The following is a 27,981-nucleotide window of genomic DNA, read 5'->3' on the forward strand; positions in this document are numbered from 1 at the left end:
ATAACCGATTAAACTTCATTGTACCTAAAGATGTGACAAGACCACACGTTAGGATTGCAAGCTTATACAAGGGGAAGCACTAACTACTCAACATTGACTAATAGTCCTGGTGAAGTAAAAGATTTGAGCAAAAAAGGAGAAAAGTTGCGTGCAGTGGAATCTGATTATGTACATTAACCGGAGCAAGCCAAATAACATTTCCGACAAGCTATCGAATGAGTACATACCTAACGAATGGAAATGACAACTAGGGGTGGCATAATACCGACCGAACCGAAAAAACCGGCCGAACCAAAAATTTCGGTTTATCCGGTTTCAATTTTTCGGTTTATTCGATCGATTTGCAGTTTATAATTTTAAAAACGGTGTTACGTTCGGTGATCGGTTTTTGGTTTAACTGAAAAACCAAATTTTTTTACCAGCTTTTTGACTCTAGTTTAACATATAACTCCACACACTTACTTCTCATTGTATTTAACATTTCCGTACATAATTGATATATTAATTGGCCTCTCATATCATTCCGTATCTAAAGTCTAAAAACCATTAGAAGAGAAAACGAACTCATGCTATAAGAGAAACCTTTACTTTAGCAGCTAGAGAGAAGATAGTAAGAGGATAAGTTGGTAAGTAGAGGCAAAAGCAAATTACAGTAATATGTATAGCTCCACCCCAGAACCTGTATCTAATTATCTTGACGAAGGAATAAATGGATTTGTCTTATGCTAAGGAAAAGACCAAAAAAAAAAGGAAGAACATTCATAAAGCATGGCATCAGTTGTTGATTAATCACATTACTTCGTGAATGAAGTATATATATTGCCGCAAACTTTTAAATTCTTTATATGGACAAACATAAATGAAGTTTACTTTATATTGGATCATTCATAATAAATAAAATTAATTAGTAACCCCAAAAAATAAATCATGTCTCAAACTCTTTAGTTAAGTTGGGCTTCCATAACTCTTGCATAAAGATTCTTATCATTTGTGTATTTGATGGGATTTCTTATTTTTTTTATCTTTTTCTGTCAACAGGTAATCTATTTTCGTTATTTCTTGAAACCGAAAAATCGAACTGATTAAACCGAATCGAACATGAATAAAGCAAACCAAAGTTATTATGGTTCGATTTTGGTTATTAAAATCACAAACCGAAAACCGAATCGAAATTATATAAAATCGAACCGAACCGATCGATGCCCACCACTAATGACAACCTGCACTAAAAATGTAGCAAACAGTTTCCTAAGTGTGTCTAAAGGCCTAGGACCTCGACCGTGAAAATCATGGTGATAGAATAGGAAGATGCAATAAGCTAGTTAAGCAAAGCAGTAGCTACACAGGACGAAGCTACCAAAAGCTGAAGATATGGAGAAGCCTTTGAAAGGAGACGAGAAAGCTAATAGTAAAATCCAAGGTAAGTAAGCCTCAGATGCCCTATACAGATAGTGATAGTTAAGCAAAAAGGGAAGAAAGAAATGTACAAACAAACATGACTAAGAGATAAGATGGGTAAATACTACTTGAGGTTAAAGTGTACTAAAGAACATTCCTAACAAGTTTTGGTAAGAGAGTCAGATCAAAGAGAGAACAATGGCCTCTTTTGATCAATCGCTCTAACCACACGAACTATTTTATAGATATCCTTACTTTCTACAGTACACAAACTTCTGTTGTCGAATTAGATCTGCAGAAGTAAAAGATGCCATGAAAATATGAAGGTTAGAAAGGCACCTTTAATATAGTATTCCATGTATAAGGAGTAAAAGAAGCCAAACGAGTAGAGTGCAAAATGGTAACCAGAACCACGATATACCTAGCAATAGAATTCTGAAACCAGGCTTTCGATATTAAAGTGACAAAATAACTATGTGGGAGAATGTGAGCATATTGTCTCAGCAAAAAGTCATCTACTCTTCGACTCATCCACCAAGAAATAACTCTTAATACATTACTGCGATTGTTGTACAAGAAATACACAATTGCACCCTTCCTTCGAATGTAACAGCTACATCATTTTTGCTACTGTGAGAGCTATGGGTGATATTTCACAGCCAGAACTATGGACTTATGGCGAATCAAAGAGTGAACTCATTGAAATAAATACTCTATCTTTCTATGCTAACACTTCTACAACAAAATGGGCCTCAAACTGTTGTCAGATTCTTGCTGCAATCAAAGCCAGAATCATCTACATATGGTTGGTCACTACTAGTTATACGATAAATAAACGGGTAATGTCCCTATTAGTATCGTATGTCTTGACTATGAAGTAACTCAACCACAGCACCAACTACACCCTTTCCCTCGACCGAAATGTCAAAGCCGGGCTCTTCGATTTTCCTTTTTAAGATTTTATCCAGTTCCCCTCGAAGTTTCTGCAAAATTTGGTTGCACGAGGAAATAAGTTTATTTTTGAAAAAATAAAAAATGTACACCGCAAAGATGAAAATGTTGCCCAACCGAATGTCAAACCTTTATCAAATCTAACACACTTTTTGATGCAGAAAAATGAAGATAGCCTCCTAGCATTTCAATGCCCTCTCCACTTTTGCTTGGACTGAGATTACCCCCAAACATAAGGAGAGCATAATCTGATATGTTTGTTGAATCTCTGATATAAATGCTTGTAGTCTTGACTTTCTCACTGTAAACCAAGTATGGAAGAGGGAAAAGATGAACACCAGCATTAACAGATGCAGGGTGAATATCAACTTTTCCAACTTCTTTCGTGTAAAATGCAGTACGCTTTCCTCTTCTTTTACACTGCACAACATTTGGGTAGAGACCCGCACAAAGGATAGCGCATACCATCTCTAAATCGTTGCTATACTCATTGTATGCCTGCAAAATCAGATTACTATCTTTCAATCTTGCTAATGAATGGGTGCAGTACTGCTATATGGACTTAAATCAGGAGCTAAATCTTATTTGCTTCTTCCACATCATGATATATATGCTTTCTGTATTTGTGTTCCCACTCTCCCTCCCAAGGGCCACTCATATGAATAGTACCCCCTACGAATAATAAACATTTATGACAAGACATGGTTAAATTAGACTGAAACAGCATTAGAGCAGAGAGATCTTCAAGGAGAAGAAATTTGGAGACATCACCTTAGCTCCTCGTGATTTATCCACAAAACCGATATCTGACAGTAGGTCTACAAACTGATTTCTCATGTCTTCCAACATCTGCAACGTTACAGGAGACAAGAAATTTTCCCAACAGAATGCTCTTTCTTTTCTATAATGTTTAGCATCTTTCCATCCTTCAAATGCTTTAAGAAGTGCAATATGGTCACTGCATCAAAGAGAATAGTGTTTTCACATGAATAAAGAAATATTTCATTTCACAAAATGATGCCCTCTTGGAAGCCAGAGAGTCATATAAACCATTTTTTCGGGTTTAACCTGCAAGAATCACCAGCAAATGATCTTTTGGCAGCATCTGCTTCCTCTTTCCTGTTTATTGGAAGGACAAAAGGATCACGGTGCGCAAGAGCAGCAGCAATAGTCAGTGCAGGGTTTAGACATTGGAAGATGGACCCCATCAGAAGCATCTTTCCAATATTTGGGTCCACAGGTAGAGTGCAAAGATGGCGGCCTGTAAAGCAACATTCAAAGTAAACGCTCCCATCTGGAAAATACAGAGAAAGATAGATGCAGTATACAGCAGTATACAAACCAAGATGAGTAAGCTCTTCTGTATCATCCAGAGCTCCAATAGTTTTGAGAAGTTCAATGGCATTGTGGACAGAGAGAGGATCTGGAGGTTGAAGTGCCTTGGCCAGAAAGGATTCAATAGCGCCAAACTGCAAGCTCTTAATTTGGAGACAAAGCTCCTGTAATGGTGTTCGAAGAATCTCAGGTAGTTGATATTGAGGCATTGCATCATATATTAGTTTCGGATACAACCTATAACAAACTCCAGGTTGCACACGCCCTGCACGACCACGTCTCTGCAGAAAATAAAAAAATCACCAGTAAGGCAGAAAACTAAGCCAAATGAAATTGAAAGAATTGGGATGGCAATGTGCTCCAAAAATATCAATCTAATTTCATTTTGCACTTTTAATTACCTGATGTGCCGAGGCCTGTGAAATCCATGATGGTAATAAACAAGCTAGCTTGTTAAGAGCATCGTAACTAGTCTCTTTCGCCTTTCCACAGTCTATGACGTACACGACATCATCTATAGTTATACTGCTCTCAGCTATGTTGGTTGCAAGCACAATTTTCCTGCATGATCAGACAAAGATGTTAATTTGCAAAAAAAAATACTCTGACTGATTCATCATAAATTGGCTAATTTACATTGGCTGCCAGCCTACCGCAACCCGCCTTTATCCGAACTTGGGACCAGCATGGTGGAATTACTTGAGGTCCCATGGTGTATGGTATTTGTTGACGACATTGTGCTCATTGACTGCAAGGGTGTGAACCAAAAGCTTAAACTATGGAGGAGCACTCTAGAGTGTGAGGGTTTTCGATAAGTAGAAGTAAGAGTGAATATATGCTCGTATTCCAACAGAATCGAATAATAGATGAAGATATTACACAGAATCAAATGCGGATGATTGAAATGGAGAAGCGCTACCAGGGTGTGATAGGAGGATGCCTACAAAGTGAAAGATAAGTTCTAGAAAACAATTATAAACTTATATTACCAGCACTGTTATATGAGAATGAATGTTGAGCTGCTAAAGTCCAACATATCCACAAGATGAAATTCGCAGAGATACAAATGCTAAGATGGATGTGCGGTCATATAGGTTAGAAAAGATTAAAAATGACCACAATCGTCAGAAGGTGCATGAAGCACAATTGAAGATAAAATGAGAGGTCGCTTGAGATAGCTTGGCCATGTCCTATGTTGACCTCCACATGAACCGGGCAATAGGTGCAAAACCATGATAAGCGAAGGTGTTAAAAAGAAACGATGTAGATCTGAAACCGCATGATAGTTGTCTCGAAATGCCTACAATCTCTTGGAATCACTAGAGACTTAACGAAAGATTTGGCACAATGGAAGAAAAATATTTATAATAGGATATACCAATTAGTTGGGAATATGGTTTAGTGATTTTTTTTTAGAAGTTATATTTTAGTTATGTTAATACGTATACTTTAGTTCCTATGTTTTATTGTAGTCTTTTAGCTCTATTAGAGGTTCTTATGCCAGTAGAAAATATAGAGAATTTCTAGTATTCTTCATTTAAATTCATTTTATATAATAATTAATATTAGCTTGAGATGAATTAATTAGGGAACGTGGTCAGTGAGGATTCATATAGCCGACCCAATTGTTTAGAACTGAGGCATAGTTATACTATGACTAATGAACTATTAGGTTAAACTATTATTCTTAGCAGCTCTTTAACTACAGCTGAAATATGAGTTCTTTGATTCAAATGAAGCAAGGATCATCCTGATGTATTAGTTTATTCAATTGACATTGAAAGTCCACCATAAGGTTACAAGAAATAAAAGAAAAAGTAATGCTACACCCGAAATATTGAATGCTTGAGTAATGGTACTATTGCTAAAAGGTAGTTTTAGCTAAAAGATTAAAGTACGCGAATTCTTGGACATCCACCTTTGCTCAACAAAGAACGCACCTCATGTTAGCAGATGGGCGATCAAATATTTCTCGCTGATTTATTGTTGCCATTGAACCATGAAGAGGGAGGATCAAAAACTTCCTGGTGTCTCCAAGAAAGTTGTTAGCCTTAATTTTATCAAGCAGCTTAGAAATGTCATCCCAACCAGTCAGGAACACAAGAATTGCACCTTCACCTTCACGACGACAAATATACTCAATCGTTGCTTCCACCTACTCAACGATAAAAGGAATAAAAAATTTCAAAGTTAGGAAACACGAAAACCTGTGCAACCAATGCAACAAATGTGGCTTCGATAAGACCCCACGGTCAATAAGGAGCTATAAATCAAAATGATCTGCCTGAACAAAACTCCTTTCATCTGTGAACATGTAAAGTACGTACAAGACCCAAATCAAGCAGTGAACCAGACCATGCTTCAAGAGATTGCCTTGTAGTCATGCTGTAGCCTTTAAAATGGTAACCAATGTCCACATCCTACAAAACAGACATCTTCAATAAGCGCCTACTTGGTAAAAGAATAAACATATCATGTAAAGGAGTAATTGTCGTTTTCAAATTGCAGTTACAATAAATAACTCACTAACTAGTCACACATTTCGCTTGAAACGATCAGATAACTAAAGGATGAAGAACATACAAGTTCTGACACAACACAATTTTCACAGTACAGAGTCAAATGAATGGCTCAAACCTAATTAATTTGTTCTTAGAATTGGCTACTCAGTTCGAGAAAATAGATGCCCTCCCAAAACCTGAACCTTCTAATTTAAAAGGGTCAGTCAAGCATAATGCTGGCAACAATTCTCCCCTCAATGTGAACCACCTGACACACAGCCTCACATCCCCCAAACAGCAATTTTCTATTAGGAGGGCAATCTTTATAGAAATTAAGTTCAATAAAAGCAGCTTCTAACTGGCTAAGAGATACCAGCATTTTACTCAAGTTACGAGGCTATTCAAGGCATCCATAGGAGAGGAAGCTCTAATGATTGACTCGAATTCATATCTTGCATCAAAATAAAATGTTTCCTACCATTAAGGAGGTAAAGCATACAAGGAAACACAATCTGTGTTAGTCATTCACCATTTCATCAAGACAATAAATATCTCTTCAGTTCATTTACTTATCCTTGTCAAAATTTTAACCTTCTGAAATGCAAGCAATAGCACCTGCTTTTAAAAGTGAAATTACATGGCAAATTCTTATATTTGCTCCTCGGTTGACGAATAAGATGACCACGTATGAAATAATATAGCAAGTATGCAACAGTTCATTTCTCTCTCATTCACTCTCAAGTCTCCCCCAGACAGGACAAAGTTCAGCAAATCTGGCTAGATAAGCATGTTTTAGAGCAATGAAGGTTTGATAAGCAGATCGACCTATAGATACTAAATGCTTGTATGTCACAATTTACAAATATTACGCAACTGCAAAGATAAAGATTTCTCAAGCATTAATATAGCAAAAACAAGCTGAATTAAATCAATTTTAACTCAACAGGCAAGTCCATTTTCAACTGCATTAATTATAACAGCAAGAACAAGCTGAATTAAATCAATTTTAACTCAACAGGAAATAATTCATCAACATGCAATAATTCAAGGCAGAAACCATGCCTCGAAAAGCTCAGTCAGAGGATCTCTTTTAGAATCTTGTTGCCTCTGCCTTCTCCTTGAGCTTCCCTGGAAACTGTCTGCTTCGGATTTTATAAGGTAACGAGTCTTCTCTAACACGTCTTCAAGAAACAGCTCTGCCACTGGATATGTCAAGCCCTGGAAAAATAAACCTAAAAAAATTAGATGCACAACATCATATTTGAACTTGTCTAATAACATGGAGATACACAAGCTTCCACAATACCGGTATATGAATTTTGGGTGCATTTCTGAAGTATTTGGAGAACAACTCAGCGTTAATAGTAGCACTCATCAGAATGAGACGCAAATCAGGTCGTCGAGGAAGGAGGTCACGTAAAATTATTAAGAGAAAGTCTTCATTCATGCCTCTTTCATGGATTTCATCAACAAGCAGATGGCTAACACCAGTCAAATCAGGGTCCTGAACCTACATTGAAAAGGAACGGAACGAAAAAATCATCTTTCGTTCAAATAGATGTAAAAACTTTCATTTGTAGTTTCGTACTAATCCAAGATAACTACTAGATAATTTTATAATCTCACTGGGTTGTTGTTGTTGTAGTATCACACCCATCTTAAGCAAACAATATATTAAGTTTTTTTTATGAAGTAGATTCATTGAAGGCATCAAAAAGATGCGAAATAACAGAAGTTACAAAAGTGATTCTGTTAGCTCCAATACATGAGAATTAGACTAGGGCTAGGGAGCACACAAAATCCAAAAAGATGATCAGTGCTATTTACAGAAGAGAGTTTACACCAGCTAAACAGACTCATAGACATCTAGACTTTAAGGAGTGATTTGAAGTTGAGATACCATCAAAGCATCTAAGGTTCCTCTCTGTCCAGATATATTAAGACAATACATTAAGTTTCCTTCATCTTCCATTGTTGAGCTTATATCGGAGAACATAGAAGCCGTGTTAATTGACTCTCTGAATACACAGCAGCTTAGTGCTAAAGATGTGAAGAGACAAAAAAATAATATGTATATGAAGCATTGCAAGTAGCAATCTGCCCTGTGCTATTTCAATTAAACAAGAATTACAAAAGTCTTGGCAGAAAAGAGTTGCAGAGCATAATACCAGCTGCCGCAGTAACACTCCTGTTGTGCAGAATAGCAACCGCGTTTGAGCAGAGCGCTTTGACTCCAGTCGGATCTGGTAACCAACAGTATCAGCAAGATTCTCTCCTCTTTCAGAGCATATTCTAGCTGCAACTGATATGGCAGATATACGGCGAGGCTGAGCGCATATAATGTTACAGTCAGCACCACGGAGGGATGATATCTCCTCTTCTAGAATGAATTGAGGGAGCTGAGTGGTTTTGCCACAACCAGTTTCTCCAGAAACTACCAAAACCTGTATTGACCACATAGTGAGTATACTCTCCCTGGAAAAGCCCTAATATGCTAGTAATGCGTTTCAAAAGCATGGAAGCACCAGAAAGACCAGGAAATTGAATTAGAATCCAACGATAAGAAAGATTATTGCAAACATGCCAATTGACCTGCAAACAGAGATTCCTAACAATGAATGCTTTTCTAGCATGGGAAAAGTTTTCGGCAAAATTTCAAAGTGACCCCGAGAAAATAAAACAAAGTGGAAAGTATGAAGCATAACGAACGGAAGAACATAAAACAATTATGCCGGAAGAGGTAGTCTTGACAGAGCTGCTTCTGGGACTCTTCCTTACCATTTTATGACAGATTCTCTCCAGTGTGGTTACAAATTCTAGCATTTGAAAACCACAAAAATCGCCATAGTTCTAGGTTAAACAAAATTCACACATCTCTGACCAAAATTGACAGATGGTTAGATCAGTTGGTTGTGCAGGGTTCCTCATACTAAACTTCGTGCACTTCAGGGGATGAAGCATTGGTATCCTAAATTGATTGCGTTAATTGATGGGGAGGACAAGATGGAGATTGAGTACCCATTCTGTGATATTATAACTAGAAAACTCACTGGCAATTAGAGTTGGCAATGTTAATATTGTTATTGATGCTTCTCTATGGCGGTTATAGTCTACAAATTAATTACCTTTTGTAATCCATTAAGCATTCAATAGTAAGAAAAATTGAGACATTAGACATTGCATACTCGGATTATTTTGGCAGGCTGCTTAATTCTATAAAGTAATAACGTTGCAGTTAGTGTTGATGTCTTTTTAATGGTGGTTACAGTATATAAATTTGTTCCCTTTATAATTCATTGATTGTGCAGTAACAAAAATAGGTGAGATGTTAGTATCATTGCATGCTCAGAACATTATTGCGAGTTGTTTAGTTCTGTATGAGTTGCACGACGAACTGCTTTTTATTACGGTGTGTGCACTTGAACATTGAAGGTTTAAAATCTCAAAAATCTTTTTGAGAAATGGTAAGAGTATTATTAAAAAATAGCACCATGGAGGTGCAGTAAAAGTATTTACACGTTACACAAAAGAAAATCCCTTCCTATTCTTAAAAGGATCCTATGTGACCACGCGATCGGTCGTTTTGAGCTTTAGCGTTCTGTTCGGTAGTTTGAGACTTTGAGTAGCTTCATATGATGTATTATGACTTGCAAGTATGGTCGGTTTTAGTTTTCGAGTGGTTCGGGATTGCTTTGGAAGAATGACTCTCGATTTGGAAGCTTTAAGTTGGAAGAGTTGACTTTTAAGTAAACGTACTCGGAATCGAGTTTTTATGGTTCCAATAGGTTCGTATGATGATGTTGGACTTGTACGTATGTTCGGATTCTATTTTGGAGGTTCCTAGAAGGATTCGGCACTATTTGTTGAAAGTTGGCAATTTGAAGAACTTAAGAGTTCATAAGTTTGACCAAGAGTTGACTTTGATGTTATTTGACTCCAATTGGTGTTCCAAGACTTTGGATAGGTCTAAATAGTTGAATTGAACTTGTGTGTAAAGTTTGAAAGTAATCCGAAGTGTGTAAGAGTGATTCGGACACTCTTTCGAAGGAATGAAGATTTAACAACTTAACTAAAATTCTATTCGGTTTGAGCCTCGGTTGTGATGTTCTCGGGGTGTTTTGAGCCTTTGGATAATGTATTTGTACTTGATGGTATGATTGGATGGGTCCCGAGGGACTCGGGTGTGTTTTGGATCATTGGTCGAGAGACTAGATAAGTTAAGGATTTAGAGTTTGACCACGGTCAATATCAGGTCAAGACGACTTCGTTTCGGTGTTTTGAGTGCGCGAGCAGGTTCGTAGTCTATTTTATGATTGAAATGCATATATGGTTTGCGTCCGGGAGAATCCGAATGAGAATTGGGTGCTAAAACGAAGTTTGCCGTTGCTGATTTTTCTGGTGTAAACAATTCCAAAAATACCGATTATGTCCCTGAAATTTGCAGACTTCCTTCAAAAATTCAAAACATCACATCTCCCTCATTTTAAGGCCAAATTGGGTGATTCAAAAGGCTATCTTGGGTGTAATCTCGCAAGGATTATGTTGGGCTTATCAAATGTGAATTCCGGGGTCACCTAGGATCTGATTCGAGCTGAAACAGCTGCCGCATTTTTTTTACTTGTTCCGAAATTTAGTCACATTTTCTCGCAAGGTTTTGGAGCTAGGATTTTGGGCAATTTAAGAGGGGATTTTCACAATTTGGACTAGGGTAAGTAATTTTTACTCTGATTTGTTTATATTTCATGATTCCAACCTTGAATTTAGCGATTGTTTGATGAAGCAAATTGAAGAAATTGCGGATTTTAGTAAAAACTTTTCCAAAACATAATTGTTGATTTGAGGGTTGATTTGAGGCCGGGTTTGGATGAAACACATATTTGGACTCGTATTGGAATGGGTGTTCGGAATTTGTGAGTTTTGTCGGGTTCCAGTGTGCAGGCCCGGGGTTGTTTTTATTAAAAATCGAAACTTTATTATTCGGAATCATTTTCTATGGCTTTTATTTATGATATTAAGTTATTTTGACTAGATTCGAGCCGTCCGGAGGTTGATTTAGGCGGGAAGGTTTCCTTAGGGTCGTTTGGTTGGGAAACAAATTATCCCATGATGAATTATCCCCCGAATTAGTTATCCCACCCTCCCATGGGGATTAAAAAAAACTACAATCCTGGGACAACTAATCCCGGGATTAGTTATACCACGATTTTATTCCAACCAAACGTGAGATAAATTCATCTCAAATTTAATCTCGGGATTAATTATCCCTTATCCCTCGTACCAAAGGAGCCCTTAGAGTGTTGATTTTGCTTATTTAAGGTAAGTGTATTACCTAGCTTTGTTGGGGGAATTTTTCCTACTAAATGATATTGTTTGCTACATGCGGGAGTGATGCATATACGAGGTGACAAGCATATAGGCATGTGCCTAGGGTTTCTATGCTCGAGAGGGGGAATTATATGCTTCTTTGTGCTTCGTTGAACTTGGTGATCCCTTGACTTATGCTTTATTTAATTCTATGACTAATAAACTCAATTATTTGTGTTAGAAATCATGCTAGAATATATGACATCTTAAAAGGATTCAAATGTGTTGTTTTTCGAGACGGTTTACATACTTGTATGATCGTAGCATCATGAACACTCATTTATACATGTTATTGTCATGTTACTTGAGCTTTTTTATCCGTAATAGGAGATTATGATTGGGGCCTTAGGGCTATGTTTGGCACGATGAGTATTTCCGTGCAGTTGATAAGATGTTGGCACGATGAGTATTGCCATGCAGTGTGAAATAAGACTGGTCGATTGGTTGTTACCATGTGAGAGGAATGGGAGTTAGAATCTTGTTATGATTACTCGCTCGTTAAACACTTACATGCCATCTACTTTGATTTCCATTAATGTTTTGTTGTTTTGTATATTACTTTCCCTTTTGTGTTCCTTATGTTGTTACCTCTGTGTGTTCCTATTTGGCAATGTTACTATTATATCTATGTTTCTACTTTGCCTGTTACCATTACTCCAATGCTTGTACTTGACTTACTTTTGCTACATGTCCTTTCGAATTCATACTTTTACTTGTTACTAGCCCAAACATGACACATGTCGCTATTTGTTACGTGATTTACTTATTAGATGTCTTGAATTATTACCTGCCTTCATTTACTACCTGCCTTCACTTGCTATATGCCCTTACTTGCCACATGCATCCACTTGTTACATGATTTCACTTATTACATACCTCTACTTGATGCATGTTTTTACTTGACGTACATCTTTCCCCGTTTCATGTTCTACACTTATTTGCTTAGCCGGATTGGGTTACTTTTGGATTGATTGTGTATTTGTGCTTTGTGGAAGCCTTGTCTTTAATCTTTATATGTGGGAGACTAACTCTTGGATATTGTGTTGCTCATCTTACTTTGTTGAGTTTGTATTTCCTAGTTGAATTTCGCGTGTTAGTTTTCTTGGCATTACGTTGTAAATTTCCCCGTGTTTGGTTGTTGTAGAATAGTTATGTATAAATTTATTATATATGGGATCGGGTTGCATGCCGCAATGATATTGATATTATATGTGGGATCGGGTTGCACGCCGCAACGGAGAAAAAATTATATATGGGATGGGGTTGCACACCGCAACGGAAAAGATGTATTATGGTTATTCTTGTCTATTTATTTTTGTTATCATATTGTGTTGTGAAACTAAAAAGTGGTGATATTCTGGGGGCCTCTGTCGGTTGTATTTTTGTTTCATCTATACGTGATTATTTCGTGTCTCTTTCTCGTATGCTCTCTCTGCTTATCATCTGCACAGGTAAAATATTGGGTGAGTATCTTTTAACTTAAAACCTCGCCATTATTTCACCAAAGTTAGTCAAGATACATACTGAGTACATGGAGTCGATTATACTCATACTACACTTCTGCACCTTGTGAGCAGATCTTGGAGTTGCGTAGCTGTGGAAGACGAAGCCTAGCATTGAAGACGTTCCCGCATTCGAGATTCAAGCTACCTTTTGTTCATGGTAGTTCAGAATTTTAGAATTTTAAATTATGTTTATGTAAACTGCAAACAAATATTGTATTTATTCTTCATACCAATTTGTAAATCTAAATCATAGTGGCTCATGACTTGTACTACCAATCCTTGGGAAGTTGTATAGAATTCAGTTATTATCATTCTTGTTGTTTTGATCGTTCACTTGGGTTATCTATTTCTATGTTAGGCTTAGCTAGCACTAGTTAGATGCCATCACGACTAAGTGGATTTTGGGTCGAAAACATATATGAGTTCTATTACAGCTTCAGCATCATTTACGTAATTTTGTTTACCTCAAGAGTGAAACAAAAGTAAACAGTTCATCTTGATCTTCTGATCTTCTGAATGGAGCTTTCTTTATCTTCATAATACCTAGAATTTCTCTCCCTCTAGACTGTCCCACCATATGCTAGCTGGGATAGTTTGCCACCATTTCCTTTGATTGGTTTCTTGCCTCTAATGTTCCACAAGTGGCTTACAGGTACGTCCTGGCGTGCTGCATTTTGGTCCCAGCATATAAAAGTTGCCATAGCTGATTCGTTACTTGACAGTGCAAATAACAGGTTGATGCTCTCTCAGGCTTGTCTCCACATTGATAACATTAAGAGCACAGCTGATTCCTCTTTTCTGGAGGTTGCCACGTGTTAAACAAACCTCTCGGGAAACCAACCAAGCAAAGAAAGCCGCTTTGTACAGTGCATTTGTTTTACAGATTTGCTTCCATGGCCACAAATTCCTTTGTTGCCCACCAGAATTCAAATGGGAGCTACATGACTTTACTATGAGGCTGCCCTTACTATCATTCTTCCAAATATCTTGTCATGTTTATTGTTCAGTCTTTGAAATGGCTCTAGTATACCCAAAAATTCAGAAAACCTTCCCATTTCCCAATCATTAAGAAGTCTTCTAAAATCAAAATTCCACCCTTCTTGTTCTCTGTTGGTTGCCAAACTTGACCCAGGAAGCAAGGTGAGTCTGTATAGGTCCGTTAATGAGTCTTTTAGGGGGGCATGGCCTATCCAATTGTCTTCCCAAAAAGCAATTTTCCTTCCATCTCCCACTGTAAACCCAAGATTACTTGCAAACTCATGCCATAACGATCTTATTTCCACACGCCCACTCCAGCTGAACTAGTTGTTGGCTTTGTATACAGCAGCCTTGAAGACCAAATTTCATGCTGATAATATTTTTCCACAATGATTGTTCTTATGATGGAAACCTCCATAGCCATATCATCATTAAGCTGCTGTTGTGGTGGCTCAGTTTCTTGATGCCAAGTTCTCCAAACTTCTTGTTGTCTGTTAGAGTATTCCATCTCACCAAATAAAAAGATCTTTTTTCTTTGTTGCCCCGCCACAGAAAATCTCTTCTCAATTTACCTAACCTCTTCTCCACTTTAACAGGAAGGGGAAAAAAGACATTATATATGTTGGGAGTGAATGTAGAACATTGTTAATCAATACTAATCTACCCCCCAAAGATAGATATGGCTTTTCCATCTAGCCAAGCTCGTCTCACTTCTCTCTACTACCTCCTGCAAGATTTCTTGAGATTTAGGTTTTGCTTTCAATGGTAACCCCAGGTAAGTAGTTGAAACCTCACAGCCCAGGACAGAAGATAAACCTTCAATATTTGTTACTTTTTTTACTGGAAAATGCTCTTTCACTAATTAACATGAAGATCAGACACTACTTCAAAAAAAGTGAAAATTAGTCTCAAGTGTTTGCTCTAATGTTTCTGTGAGAAGGCACGGGAGAAAATATGATATATATTGATATTGTGTGTAATGCAATACAAGAGGTGCTATTTATAGCTACTCTATACAAAGGGGATACTACTCTTATTCCAATGTGGGACAATTACATAGCTATCTCTAATACTCCCCCTCAAGCCGGAGCATACAAATCATATGTACCGAGCTTGTTACATATATAATCAATGCGAGGACCAGTGAGGGACTTGGTGAAAATATCTACAAGTTGATCATTCGATCTCACAAACTTCGTAGTAATATCTCCTGAAAGTATCTTTTCTTTGACGAAGTGACAATCAATCTCAATGTGTTTAGTTCTCTCATGAAACACCGGATTTGATGCAATATGAAGTGCAGCTTGATTATCGCACACAAGTTCCATCCGACTGATTTCACCAAATTTCAACTCCTTGAGCAATTGTTTGGTCCAGACTAGTTCACATGTTGCCATAGCCATTGCTCGGTATTCTGCTTCTGCACTAGACCGAGCAACTACATTCTGTTTCTTACTTTTCCAGGACACCAAATTTCCTCCTACTAAAACACAATATCCAGACGTAGAACGTCTATCAGAAGGTGATCCTGCCCAATCAGCATCCGAGTACCCAACGATCTGCTCATGACCTCGATCCTCAAACAGTAATCCTTTACCTGGAGCCGATTTTATATACCGGATAATGCGGACAACTGCATCCCAATGACTATCACAAGGAGAATTCATAAACTGACTTACAACACTCACAGGATAAGAAATGTCGGGTCTAGTCACTGTGAGATAATTTAATTTACCAACCAGCCGCCTATAGCTTGCAGGATCGCTAAGCGGCTCCCCTGTCCAGGCAGAAGTTTAGAATTCAGATCCATCGGCGTGTCAACAGGTTTGCAACCTGTCATCCCTGTTTCCTCAAGAATGTCTAAAACATATTTCCTTTGAGAAATAACAATACCTGAGCTAGATTGAGCAACCTCAATACCTAGAAAGTACTTCAATCTGCCTAGATCCTTAGTTTGAAAGTGCTGGAAGAGATGTTGCTTCAGATTAGTAATACCATCCTGATCATTGCCCGTAATAACAATATCATCAACATAGACTACCAGATAAATACATAGACTTGAAGCAGAGTGGCAATAAAACACAGAGTGATCAGCTTCACTACGAGTCATGCCAAACTCCTGGATAACCGTGCTGAACTTACCAAACCAGGCTCGAGGAGACTGCTTTAGACCATAAAGTGACCGACGCAAGCGACATACAAGGCCACGAGACTCCCCCTGAGCAATAAAACCAGGTGGTTGCTCCATATAAACCTCATCCTCAAGATCACCATGAAGAAAGGCATTCCTAATGTCCAACGGATAGAGGGGCCAATGACGAATCGCATCCATGGATAGAAAAAGGCGAACTGATGCCACTTTAGCCACTGGAGAGAAGGTATCACTGTAATCTAGCCCAAATATCTGAGTGTATCCTTTGGCAACAAGACGTGCCTTAAGTCGATCAATCTGGCCATCGGGACCAACTTTGACTGCATAAACCCAACGACAACCTACGGTAGATTTGCCTGAAGGAAGAGGAACAAGCTCCCATGTACCACTTGCATGTAAAGCAGACATCTCGTCACTCATAGCCTGTTGCCATCTTGGATGAGACAACGCTTCACCTGTAGACTTAGGGATGGAAACCGAGGACAATGAAGATATAAAAGCATAATGGGGAGATGACACACGATGATAAGTCAAACCAACATAATGCGGATTAGGGTTTAGTGTGGTCCGTATACCTTTCCGAAGTGCAATCGGTGTACTAGGAGCAGGATCCGCAGTAGGAGCCGTGTCAGGTGCAGGACGAGAACCAGATGGGCCTGATGTAGGGCGCGAACGACGATGATAAGTCAAGAGTGGTGTTCCCGTGGCTGGGGAACTAGGAGGGATAACACTGCACTCCTCAAAAGTTGGCATGGGTGAAACCTCAGTGGTCGAAGGTAGAGGAGGATTGATACTAAACTCCTCAAAAGTCGGTATAGATAAGACCTCAGATATGTCATGGTGGTCAGCAAAAGTGACGTCAGTTGTGAAGAAAGGTTTAGACTCAAAAAATGTGAGGTCAGCTGACATAAGGTACCTACGAAGATCAGGTGAATAACAATGATATCCCTTCTAAACACGAGAATAACCAAGGAAGACACACTTGAGAGCACGAGGAGCTAACTTATCTTTCCCCAGGGCTAAGTTATGAACAAAACATGTGCTCCCAAAAACCCGAGGTGGAAGAGGGTATAAGGCTGACTGGGGAAATAATATTGAATGTGGAATCTGATCCTTGATGGGAGATGAAGGCATCCTATTAATCAAATAACAAGCTGTGAGAATTGCATCGCCCCCCAAAAACGCAGCGGAACACGAGACTCAATTAGAAGTGTGCGAGCAGTCTCAATAAGGTGCCTATTCTTTCTTTCTGCAACCCCATTTTGCTGAGGGGTATAAGGACAAGATGTCTGATGAATAATTCCATGAGAAGACATAAACTGCTGAAACTGAGAAGATACATATTCTAAGGCATTATCACTGCGAAAAATGCGGATAGAGACACCAAATTGGTTTTTGATTTCAGCACAAAAACTCTGGAATATAGAGAATAACTCAGAACGATCTTTCATTAAGAAAAGCCAAGTACATCTTGAGTAATCATCAATAAAGCTAACAAAATAACGAAATCCCAAGGTTGAACTGACTCTACTAGGACCCCATATATCAGAATGAACCAAGGAGAAAACAGACTCTGCATGACTCTCAACACTACGCGTAAAGGAAGCTCGGGTATGTTTCCCAAGCTGACACGACTCACAATCTAATCTAGACAAACTGGATAAACTAGGCACCATCTTTTGAAGTTTGGATAAACTCGGATGTCCTAAACGTCTGTGGATTAGATCTGGAGGATCTGTAACTAGACATGTTGTGGAAGGACTGAGCGAGTTAAGGTAGTAAAGACCTTCTGATTCACGACCTGTACCAATTGTCCGTCCCGTACTGCGGTCCTGCATAATAAAAGAATCATCAATAAAATATATACCACAATTGAGGGCACGAGTCAAACGACTAACAGATGCAAGACTAAAAGGACAACCAGGAACATGAAGAACGAAATCTAGGGTGATAGAAGACAATGGGTTGGCTTGTCCAACTCCTTGTGCCTTAGTTTGACATACATTGGCTAAAGTAACAGTAGGAAGAGACTGTGAATATACATTATTCGACAAAAGTGATTTATTACCAGAGATGTGATCAGAAGCGCCTGAGTCCATGACCCATGGTCCAAGAGTACTAGACTGGGAAACACAAGCAAAAGAATTACCAGCAACAGGAGTATCAATCTGGGCAACTGAGGCTACTTGTGGAGATGTCTGCTTACTTGCTCGATACTGAAGGAGCTCATTATATTCTTCTTTAGATACAGAAAAGTCCTGGTTACCTGTAGTCTCGCTCTGAGCAACGTAGGCATTTTTAGGTGGACGGCCATGTAGGGAATAACACATTTCACGAGTGTGTCCTAGTTTGTGACAATAAGAACACTTGGGTCTAGATCTCCCAAAATGACCTCCTCCTCGTCTATTCTCCATAGCTTGAGATGCCCGAACATCCACTGTCTGGGATGCAAGAACAGAGGAATCAAGTATCTGTGATGAAATCACTGGGTGACTTGGTGCTGCAGCAAGGCGAAGTAATCGAGAGAATAATTCATCAACTGTAGGGACAGTCGGACTCGCCAAAATCTGGTCTCGTACTGAATCAAGATCATGAGGAAGTCCAGCGAGTGTAAGAACTAGAAACATTTTCTGTCGCTGCTCTTGTTGTTTTGACACACTAGCAGAAACTGGCATCAATGTCTCAAATTCCTCCATGACTGCATGTACCTGACCCAAGTAAGTAGACATCTAATTCTTGCTTCTTTAAGTTTGTCATCCGTGATATAACATCATAGAAGCAAGATATGTCATTAGTGTATAAGGTACGAGCCTTTGCCCAAACCAAATAACATGTCTAGAATGGCCGAAACAAAGGCATCAACTTAGAATCAATAGAACGCCACAAGATGCTACATAATTGAGCATCAATTTTTGCCCAAAGCGCTATCGCCTTTTCATCTCCTTCGCTAGAATGTTTAATTAGATGTTGCATACCTTGACCTTTACACCACAACTCGACAGATGAAGCCCAAGCTAAGTAGTTTGAACCTCCCATTAAAGGTTCCGAGGTAATCATAACATTAGAGTTTCCAAAACTCATGCTTTTAGACCCAAAAACATCAATTCCCAAAGACATTTGTAAATTATTACCAAATAAGAGAGTAGAGTAAGGAACACTGAACCAGAATAGGAAACTACTGTAGCAGTTGGAAAGTTACTGTAGCAGCCGGAAAGTTACTGTAGCTGCCGGAAAATATTCAAAGTGGTCAGAATGAAATAAAAACAGTAGGGATAGGATCGGAATTACCAGAAGACCCAACTGTTCTGAAGGAACTTTTTCAAAAAATGGCCGGAAGTCTACTTTTGAAATCACTGTTCACGCCGGGAAAATATAAAAATGGTCGGAATTTGGTGCAACATGGATGGGTAGGCTCGGAATTGCAAGGGAAACAATCTGTCCTAAAGAGTCGTTGCCAAAAAATGGCCGGAAGATGGCCCACGCGACGTCGGAACTTCGCCAGAAAATTTTCTTGGGATAGCTACAGTACCGCCGGAGATTTTCACTAGGGTTTGGTCGCCGGCAGTGACTACTCTTGTGTTACTGTTGGATTTTTTTGCACAACACTCACGGAGACAAAGCAGACGCAAAATAACTTTGAAAGTCGCCGGAAAAAGGGTTCCGGTGACTGATTTCACTTCCCGGAATCGCTGGAATTTATGCGCAACGATAAATCTCTCACGATAGCTCTAATACCATGTGAGAAGGCACGGGAGAAAATATGATATATATTGATATTGTGCATAATGCAATACAAGAGGTGCTATTTATAGCTACTCTATACAAAGGGGATACTACTCTTATCCCAATGTGGGACAATTACATAGCTATCTCTAACAGTTTCATCACAAAATACGAGAGTGTCATCTGTATAAAGGAGATGTGAAATTATTAAGCTGTTATTCCTTCTTTGGACACCCTGAAGCCTTTACTAAAGTCACTTTGCTTGGCAATCTTCAACGTATGGCTAAACCCTTCCATTGCTAGAATGAACAAAAAAGGAGGTATCGGATCACCTTGCCTCAATCCCTTTATGCAGGGAAAAAACCCGCAAGAGATACCATTCACTAAAACAGAGTATCTAACAATGCTAATGCAATAGAAAATTCAACTTCTCCATCTTCTGTTGCTATACATATGAAAATGATGTCCATTCTTCACATCCAACAAAGTCGAACACATTGTCCTCGTCATGTGCTCACCATACGCTGAAATTGAACGCACCACTAGGTGTTTCATATCCCCGTCCAAAATCCATGAGATTTAACATAACAGGCTACAATAAATTAAGAGAAGTCACATACGATAATTTACCCTGCCAATTTACGCAAATCAAATAGTAAGAGATTAATGTGTTCAAATCTGAAAATATGCTTGTTAACTAATCCAAGCAGATTTTCAGATTTGAACACATTAATCTCTTACTATTTGATTTGCGTAAATTGGCAGGGTAAACTGTCGTATGTGACTTCTCTTAATTTATTGTTCTGAGTGTGCCCCCCTTCCCCCCCCCCCAAAACCAAACTCTCTTTATTTCTATCTCTGAAGGCAGAATAGCTTATTGTGCCCGTTCTTTAACACTTCCGAATGGCTTTTAGAGAGAGAGACAACATACCCCAAAAGCGTCAAATCCTCATGAAAGAAATGTTTAATGATATTGAGAAAGAGAAATTACAAGCCCAACAACAACCAAAAAAAAAACCAGTGTAATCTCACAAGTGGTGTCTATGGAGGATAGTATGTACGCAAACCTCACCCCTACCTTGTGGAGGTAGAGAGGTTATTTCCGATAGACCCTCGGCTCTGGAAAAATTACAAGTCCAAGTTAGCAAATTAAAGCACAAAGCTCTATATCAATTGTTTATAACTCAAATCAATATGGTTTACTCCTCAAGGCTTAAGGCCTTTATTTAGCTAACCTGAAGGTCTTATAAAAATGATTGTGAGACAAAACATCCCACAAAAGATAAAGATAGACAAGTTGATGCATCATAGATGACACGTTATTGCATCAAATATGACAAGCTACTGCATCATAAATGACAACCTCCTTGTCAAAGCCATATGCTCTCGTCGAAGTAAAAGTCAGGAATATGAGACGCACCATCAAACTTGTGACAAAATGAGCCACTGTTTAAGAATCTATCGATGATCACAATTACAAAGTCATGCTTTCATTGAATCTTTGGCAATCCCAAAATGAAATCCATGTTCACTTCTTCCCAAAGAGCTTCATGATTTCCCACCCCATGGAATATCCTACCATTGTACCAAACAACCCCTGAGGCCTTTATATAGGTGGAGAAAAACATCCCATTGAAAGACAAAAATGACAAGCTACTACATCATAGATGACAAGCTACTGTATCATTCTTCCGAGGTTGGAAGAGGCTCACTTTTAAGTATCTCAACCTGCAACATAAGCTCAATCATCGTCATGCAACTTGGAATGAGTTTCTTCAAACCTTCCCGTTCTTCTCAAGCATAAATCTAGTATACAGAATTAGGTAGTTGATGCCTTAAGTCACCTGTCTACTTTGCTTTCTATCTTACAAGTAAAAGTTATTGTATTTGAAGTTGTGAAAGATCTATAGGAAGAAGATCATGAATTTGGTGAGATATGAGAGTCTAGGTCTTAGCATCCCTAAAAGCAATTCAGTCAACAAGAAACATATCTTTTTAAAGGTATCTAGTTATGTATGCCCGAAAGTTTTTTATGTCAAATATATTATTTGGAAAGCTCATAATGGAGGATCAGCTGGATACCTTGTAAGAGACAAGACCTTAGCTCTTACAAAAGGGATTGGCCCAAGATGGAACGAGATGTCATTCCACACATATAGAGGTGTTGTACTTACCATTTAGCAAAGATTGGAAATCAAAACATCGGTGTGTAAAAGTTATCCCTGAATTAACTAATATCCCAAACCAAATATAGGATAAAGTTAATCCAAAACTTTATCCCGGGATTATTATCCTTATCCCATGTACCAAACGACCCCTTAAGCCTTAATAGTAACCATTTTAATTTTAGTACGGTTGATATAAAAGCTTTGTGCTTTAACGTGTTTCTTTCAAAAGTGTTTATTTTTAAGAAGTAGGTGAATTATCCCCGGAAATAGCCAACCAAGGTGGCCTTTTTCCGGCTATCGTGTCATAGTGGTGTTCCTAACCTCGCCAATATTGGTACACCTCGACGTTCCGGCGTCAACCTGCAACATCCAACCTGATAATAATCCAACAATTTTGGTAAAAACCATGGTGAATCCATTCGAGCTGGGTGCCTCGTCACTGTTGTGAATTCTTGATTGCCCCAAAAAAATCATCCTCAAAGGGTCTATGTAGCCAATTTTTCTCTTCATAGGTGATTGTTAAGAGGTTTTCATGTGACCAAGTATGTCTTCTTTCTTCGAATTCAGTGTACCGAGCTATGTACAAACCAAAAATCTCATTGCAGGTTGTTTTCTCATAACTCCTCCATGGCCCCATTAATCTCTTGGAGACAAATTTGATTAATATCATATGTGTGCATTTGTCATATTATGAAAGAGCTTAGTATTTTTATCCTCCTATTTGAGCCAAAGACATCTAGACTTTGTCTCCACAAAATTTCCTCCATTCTGGAAATTCTTTCTAGTTCTCAACAACAACTTGTCATCATTGAGGCTTCTTTCTTCTGTGATAATATCAAGAGCTTGAATATTATTGAGGATATCAGACTTGTCGCATTCCATATTAACAAAGGAGATCTGGTTCCATTCTTACAACTTAGCTTTTAACATCTTCAGCTTTTTTACATCATACCCCCTAGAAGTGTAGCCCTTCCTGGATCATGCATGCATGGGAATGCTTTGAGCACCGAGCTACCATTTTAGAATAAAATCTGGTTTGTCATGTAAATAAAAAGGAGGCCCTCCAATTCTTGGTTGTACCTTCAAAACCCTTTTTCTCAAGCCATATGTTTCTGAACTAGAAGTAAGGAAAGTGGTCAGAGCGATCTTTAGGAAGAAGGGGTTGTTTAATGTTGGAGAAAGTGCCATCCCAGCGTGTACAAAATGAAAACGGTCTAATCTTGAAGCGGCAGTACTATTGCCCCTCTAGACCAATTTTTTTAGGAAGGTAAGTATTCTAGATCAAGTTAATTTGACACTAGACAAAGATGGGTCTACAAGCTAAGGATACTCAATAAAATTAGAATATTCTTTCATGGAATTAGTTAATGTGTAGAGGCGATCTGATGTTGTTGAGATCACCGCAAATAGCTCGAAATTTTCAAAGAGACCCATAGTGGCAACAAGTTCGAGCCCATACTGATTCCGTGTCCGTTCTATCGGCTAGTACATACGTCATAATTAGTGAACGAGTGCAAACTTCGCTGCTCAATAGTATGTAGTATTGTTCACAAAGCAAGTTTAGGAATGAGTCTAATGGAAATTTAGGTCTCTATTAGCTTGGAAGATAAGTCTTTCCTCGAAAAAGGGTGTGTGAAAAAAATCAAAAACAATAGAAGATTTCATCCACCAAGTGGGACAGGTGGGACCCTTTACCTCTCTCACTTTGTTAGCTGAATTACATCCACCCTCTCCCTTTTGGGGAATGGCTGCAACCACACCTGAAAGTGAACCGTTAGTGAAAACTTATTTTTTGTCTAATTAATAGGAATTTCTTGCTTGATAAGGGATTAGTTTAAGCTGGACCGAAAAGTAAGAGTTTGTAATTAAAATGGGGAGCTGAGGAGTCTCAAACTTTCTATCTGAAGCAAATGTCGGAAGTCCAAGATGGTGGTTTAGAACATCCAAGAGGACACGCGATTTGTAATTGAAATGGGGGGCTGAGGATTCTCAAACTTTCTATCTGAAGCAAATGTCGAAGTCCAAGATGGTGGTTTGGAACATCCAAGAGGACACCCGATCCACGTTCTCTTCACTTGGTAAAGAGGAGAGACAATCAGAAGAGTTAACATAACATAAGAAATGATAGCAAGAGTTAATGTAACATTGAAGCTAATAAGATTATAATTACTGATGGTTGCTCCTGTACATATAGGATATAATTATTCTTTTAGTTATATGAATACCAGCAGCTGAGTGGCCGAAACACAAAAGCAATTCACCAGAACTTTCTAATTGATCTATTGTTATAATTGCCTGCTCCAAGACTTACATTCTGATATTCTGGTTTTGGGTAGGTTGTCTACGTTACACCTATTGGGGTAAGGCCCTTCCCCCGACCCCGCGTGAATGCGGTATGCTTTGTGCACCGGGTTGCCCTTTATTCTGCTTTTACGTCAGATATTATTGTACTTTTCTGCTTCAAGACTTGCACTCTGATAATCTGCTTCAGTACTCCAACCTTGCACTACATTACTAAACAAAGTTCTCTTTGAGTAAAATTCAGTATCAAGAAGTTGCGAGTCATTATAAATTCTAACTATGATCCCAAAGCCATAGTAGTCATGTGATAAAACATACTCAAAAGATTGTAATTTGAATTACCAGGCAAATTGCTAGAAATCTTGTGCATTCAGGTGTAGGTCCTTGTATACCTGATTCCTTTACTTCCAACCTTCCATAACTAATATCTCCATGACTCAAAAGCTAAGCAGATAACGATGTGGCATATTTTGCTCTCCTAGTCCAGCCAAATTTTCTATCAACTTCAACACCCACACACACACATATATATAATAGGGAGAAAGCAAGTGATGACTACTAAGACAGACCAATGCATCCGGTCCATGCACACTCTAAAACCACTTAAGATGAATATTGTACATTTAAACGCGTAAGTGTTTCTAAATACACATGGCAAGATCTAGAGTTTAGTAGAGTTGTATGTGAAACCATCTGCAAATTAGACAATTCGGAAATAAAATGAGCTGAAACAGCATACTTTCATGCAGCAAAAGTAATTATTACTGATATTGCACCTGATTACTTGCAACAGCTTCCAAAAATTCATATTTTACTTTAAATGCTGGAAGTTCTTCCCTGAATGAGATCATTGCCTTGACTTTTTCACTTTCCTACAAGCAGAATGATCTAAAAACAGTCAACTTCTGCAACTAAAAAGTACCATAAAAATAAGATTGAGGACAAATAAACCAGAGAGAGAAAGGTGTACGGTGTACCCTTGTCTTTTCCTGTTTCTGTTTAAGTTCATTATTAAGTCTCTGCTTGGCAGTATCATTCTCTACAGTCAACTTAGGTCTTGCTGTTTCTAGAGCTTTGGATGATAATTTGGCAGAACTACCAGATGTTGAAGAGGAAGTCCCACCAGATACAGTATCTTGTGAACTACTCAATAGATTTCCGACTCTTTCCTCAATCTCCGTAGACATCCTTATCTGTGACATAGTTACAGAGTAATTATATTTTTTATTAGTGTGGTTACAGTTAACTTACAAGTTAACAAATACCAAAGAACACAAGCAACCCACCAATGATGATAAGTGAAAGAACATTCTCACCAGCTAACACCAAGATGCCAGTATTATACCTCTTTCTGTGTAGATCCATGACGCTCGTCAAGGTCAACACGATAGCTTGGCAATGGGACTTTGCTTGCAACAAGTGCCTTTCCTTTGTTATAAGCATGGCTTTCTTCCAGCAAATACAAAAGGCATGGAAAGAACAATTAGGTAAATGCTTTACTTCACTATGACATAAAATGGTGCTTTTAATGGTGAATCCACAAGGAAAACCAACTTTTTCTTAAAACCACAAAGGAGGCCAACTTATTTTTCAAATGAGCGGATGGAGCCAATTTATTTACCAGGTTTAGTTTCTTCTTCCATTAATTTAGACATAAACACACAGGAAATGTCATATATCACACATGTAAGTTCCCGCAATTACCATACATTGGAAAGTGTAAGTAACACGTCTGCTTTATTGAGAATGAAACTTTTTTTTGGAGAATGAACATGTCTGCTTTTCATCTTCTAAGTTTGAATTACTTATAAAAAAGTAAAAAACTTATTAATTTGAGTTAGAGTAGAGAATATGTATACATTACATAATTTAAAATAACAACTACACTTCAATCCTCAGTTAGTTGGTACCTGCCATATGCATCCTCACCATACATTTTGCTCAATATTCAATTACATAGATTCTCTAACAATAGAAATTCCGTACACTTTCTACTTGCATACAAATCTCTAATAAGATTACAAGACTCCTAGAGAATAATGGACCAAAAGTAAGCTACCAATATGTCTAAGCCTTAATCCAACTAATTGACATCACCTATGTAGATCTTTTCTTTCTGTCATTTTTAATAGCAATTAACAAGATCTTTTCTTTTTTCCATTATACGCTGTTTTCCACTAAGTTCGCATGGGTTCTGAGAAATTGTACGCCTTTTGAGATAACTTCCTTCCATGTAATTTTAAATGAATTAATAAACAAAATTAAATGGTTTACATCTTAAATAAATTGTGCAACTACTACATTCTCTGTACGTTTGCAACTTATCTGAAGATTAACAGGTCACAAATACAAAAGTCATATTTAAGTAAGTTCATTTCCTGTCTCACAACCATATCTAATATACGGGTAATGTAACAATTCCTTTTCTCAAATTCCACGATGCACTTTTCTCAAATCTTCTTTTTACGAGTTTACATATAAATAAGAAATAGAGAATGTATGCAATGTTCGCAATTCTCAGTTCGCAAAGTTTTAGGACATGCATGGAGGAGAGAGGTAAATTTGTTTTGACACAGTAGAAGCATGTTTTAAGAATTTTTTCTTTTTGTGTAAATTCTCATTTCTCTGCATTTAAAAAGCAAGATTACTCGCATCTTCAATTACATTTGGTCTTTGCAATCTATGTTTAATTATAAATGTAAGTTCATAATGATGGAAATGGCAGCACATGCTCAAACCAAAATAAATCAAAATCCTAGTAGTGATAACCGCAGTTTTTCCTCATGATCAAACCACTTACAAGTAAAGCTCTAATTGATACGCCATATCAGCCAACTTCTGCTGGTCATCCCTACTAAAATTCCGCCTTATTACCAATTCCTGCTCGCCTCCTCTCTTAAACTGCTCCATCTTCCCCCACCACTCATTTTCATTCATCACCTCCATCTACAACCAAAGTTCACACTGTTAACTTAGAACACGCCATCAATCACTCGAATGTTATTCACAATTGCATAAACATACACATCACGAGTTCATATAAACAGTCAAAATAAAGGGTATTTGTTCGTCTGCAGCCGTACATCTACATTTCTAACAAAAGCACAAACAATGAACCAAAAAGCAGATTATGTATTATACATAAGAAGCCTTCATTTCTGCAAAAAGGAAAAAATGTGTGTAAGCTTGGCACAGGAACAGTACCTGAGCGGCTTGTTGCCGAAGGCGTTCGGCACGCCAAACAGGGTCCCACCATCTCTGTTCACCACCGCGTCCTCCTCCTCCACGACCACCGCCACCGCGGCCTCCGCCGCCGCCGCCGCCGCCACGACGGCCGCCTCGGCTGTTCGGACGATAAGACATAGCGGATGATTTTAACCTAAAATGTGAGGGAACGTAACTCCTTGGGGCTGATGAAGAAAGGGAGTTGCGGAAGTGAAAATGGAGAAGGGCGGAGGAGTAGGGGTTCAGAAGGCGCATTGACATCAGCGCGTGTACCAACTGAGAGTGGGGGTTTTATTTCGTGAACCCCATATTAATGAATACACCACTCTAAAAAAATACTATAAATATTTAAACAATGTATTTTTTTAAAGTTAAAAAAT

At 38.3% G+C, this 27,981-nt stretch overlaps 1 protein-coding gene across 5 annotated transcripts; it reads right to left on the bottom strand.

The window, feature by feature from the left end:
- Window positions 1-1,925: 1,925 nt before the first annotated feature.
- LOC104221876 (DExH-box ATP-dependent RNA helicase DExH1) lies at window positions 1,926-27,896 on the bottom strand. Of its 5 annotated transcripts, none has more exons than XM_009773013.2 (16): window positions 27,581-27,896; window positions 27,177-27,322; window positions 25,722-25,821; window positions 25,354-25,569; window positions 25,153-25,248; window positions 8,354-8,629; window positions 7,492-7,695; window positions 7,248-7,403; window positions 6,012-6,104; window positions 5,625-5,839; window positions 4,086-4,245; window positions 3,692-3,965; window positions 3,418-3,610; window positions 3,121-3,307; window positions 2,479-2,847; window positions 1,926-2,381 (listed from the first exon to the last, which is right to left on the bottom strand). In XM_009773013.2, the coding sequence occupies exons 1-16, from the start codon at window positions 27,860-27,862 to the stop codon at window positions 2,250-2,252; spliced, it is 3,099 nt and encodes a 1,032-aa protein (XP_009771315.1). In that variant the 5' UTR covers window positions 27,863-27,896; the 3' UTR covers window positions 1,926-2,249. The 5 variants fall into 5 exon arrangements, with proteins under 5 accessions (XP_009771315.1, XP_070006547.1, XP_009771318.1 ...); XM_070150446.1 differs by having other exon boundaries at window positions 25,663-25,821; window positions 27,581-27,840; XM_009773016.2 differs by lacking the exon at window positions 27,581-27,896 and having other exon boundaries at window positions 25,722-25,825; window positions 27,177-27,299.
- Window positions 27,897-27,981: the final 85 nt, after the last annotated feature.

Source organism: Nicotiana sylvestris, chromosome 7 (assembly GCF_000393655.2).
Source record: "Nicotiana sylvestris chromosome 7, ASM39365v2, whole genome shotgun sequence".
NCBI classification, from domain to species: domain Eukaryota; kingdom Viridiplantae; phylum Streptophyta; class Magnoliopsida; order Solanales; family Solanaceae; genus Nicotiana; species Nicotiana sylvestris.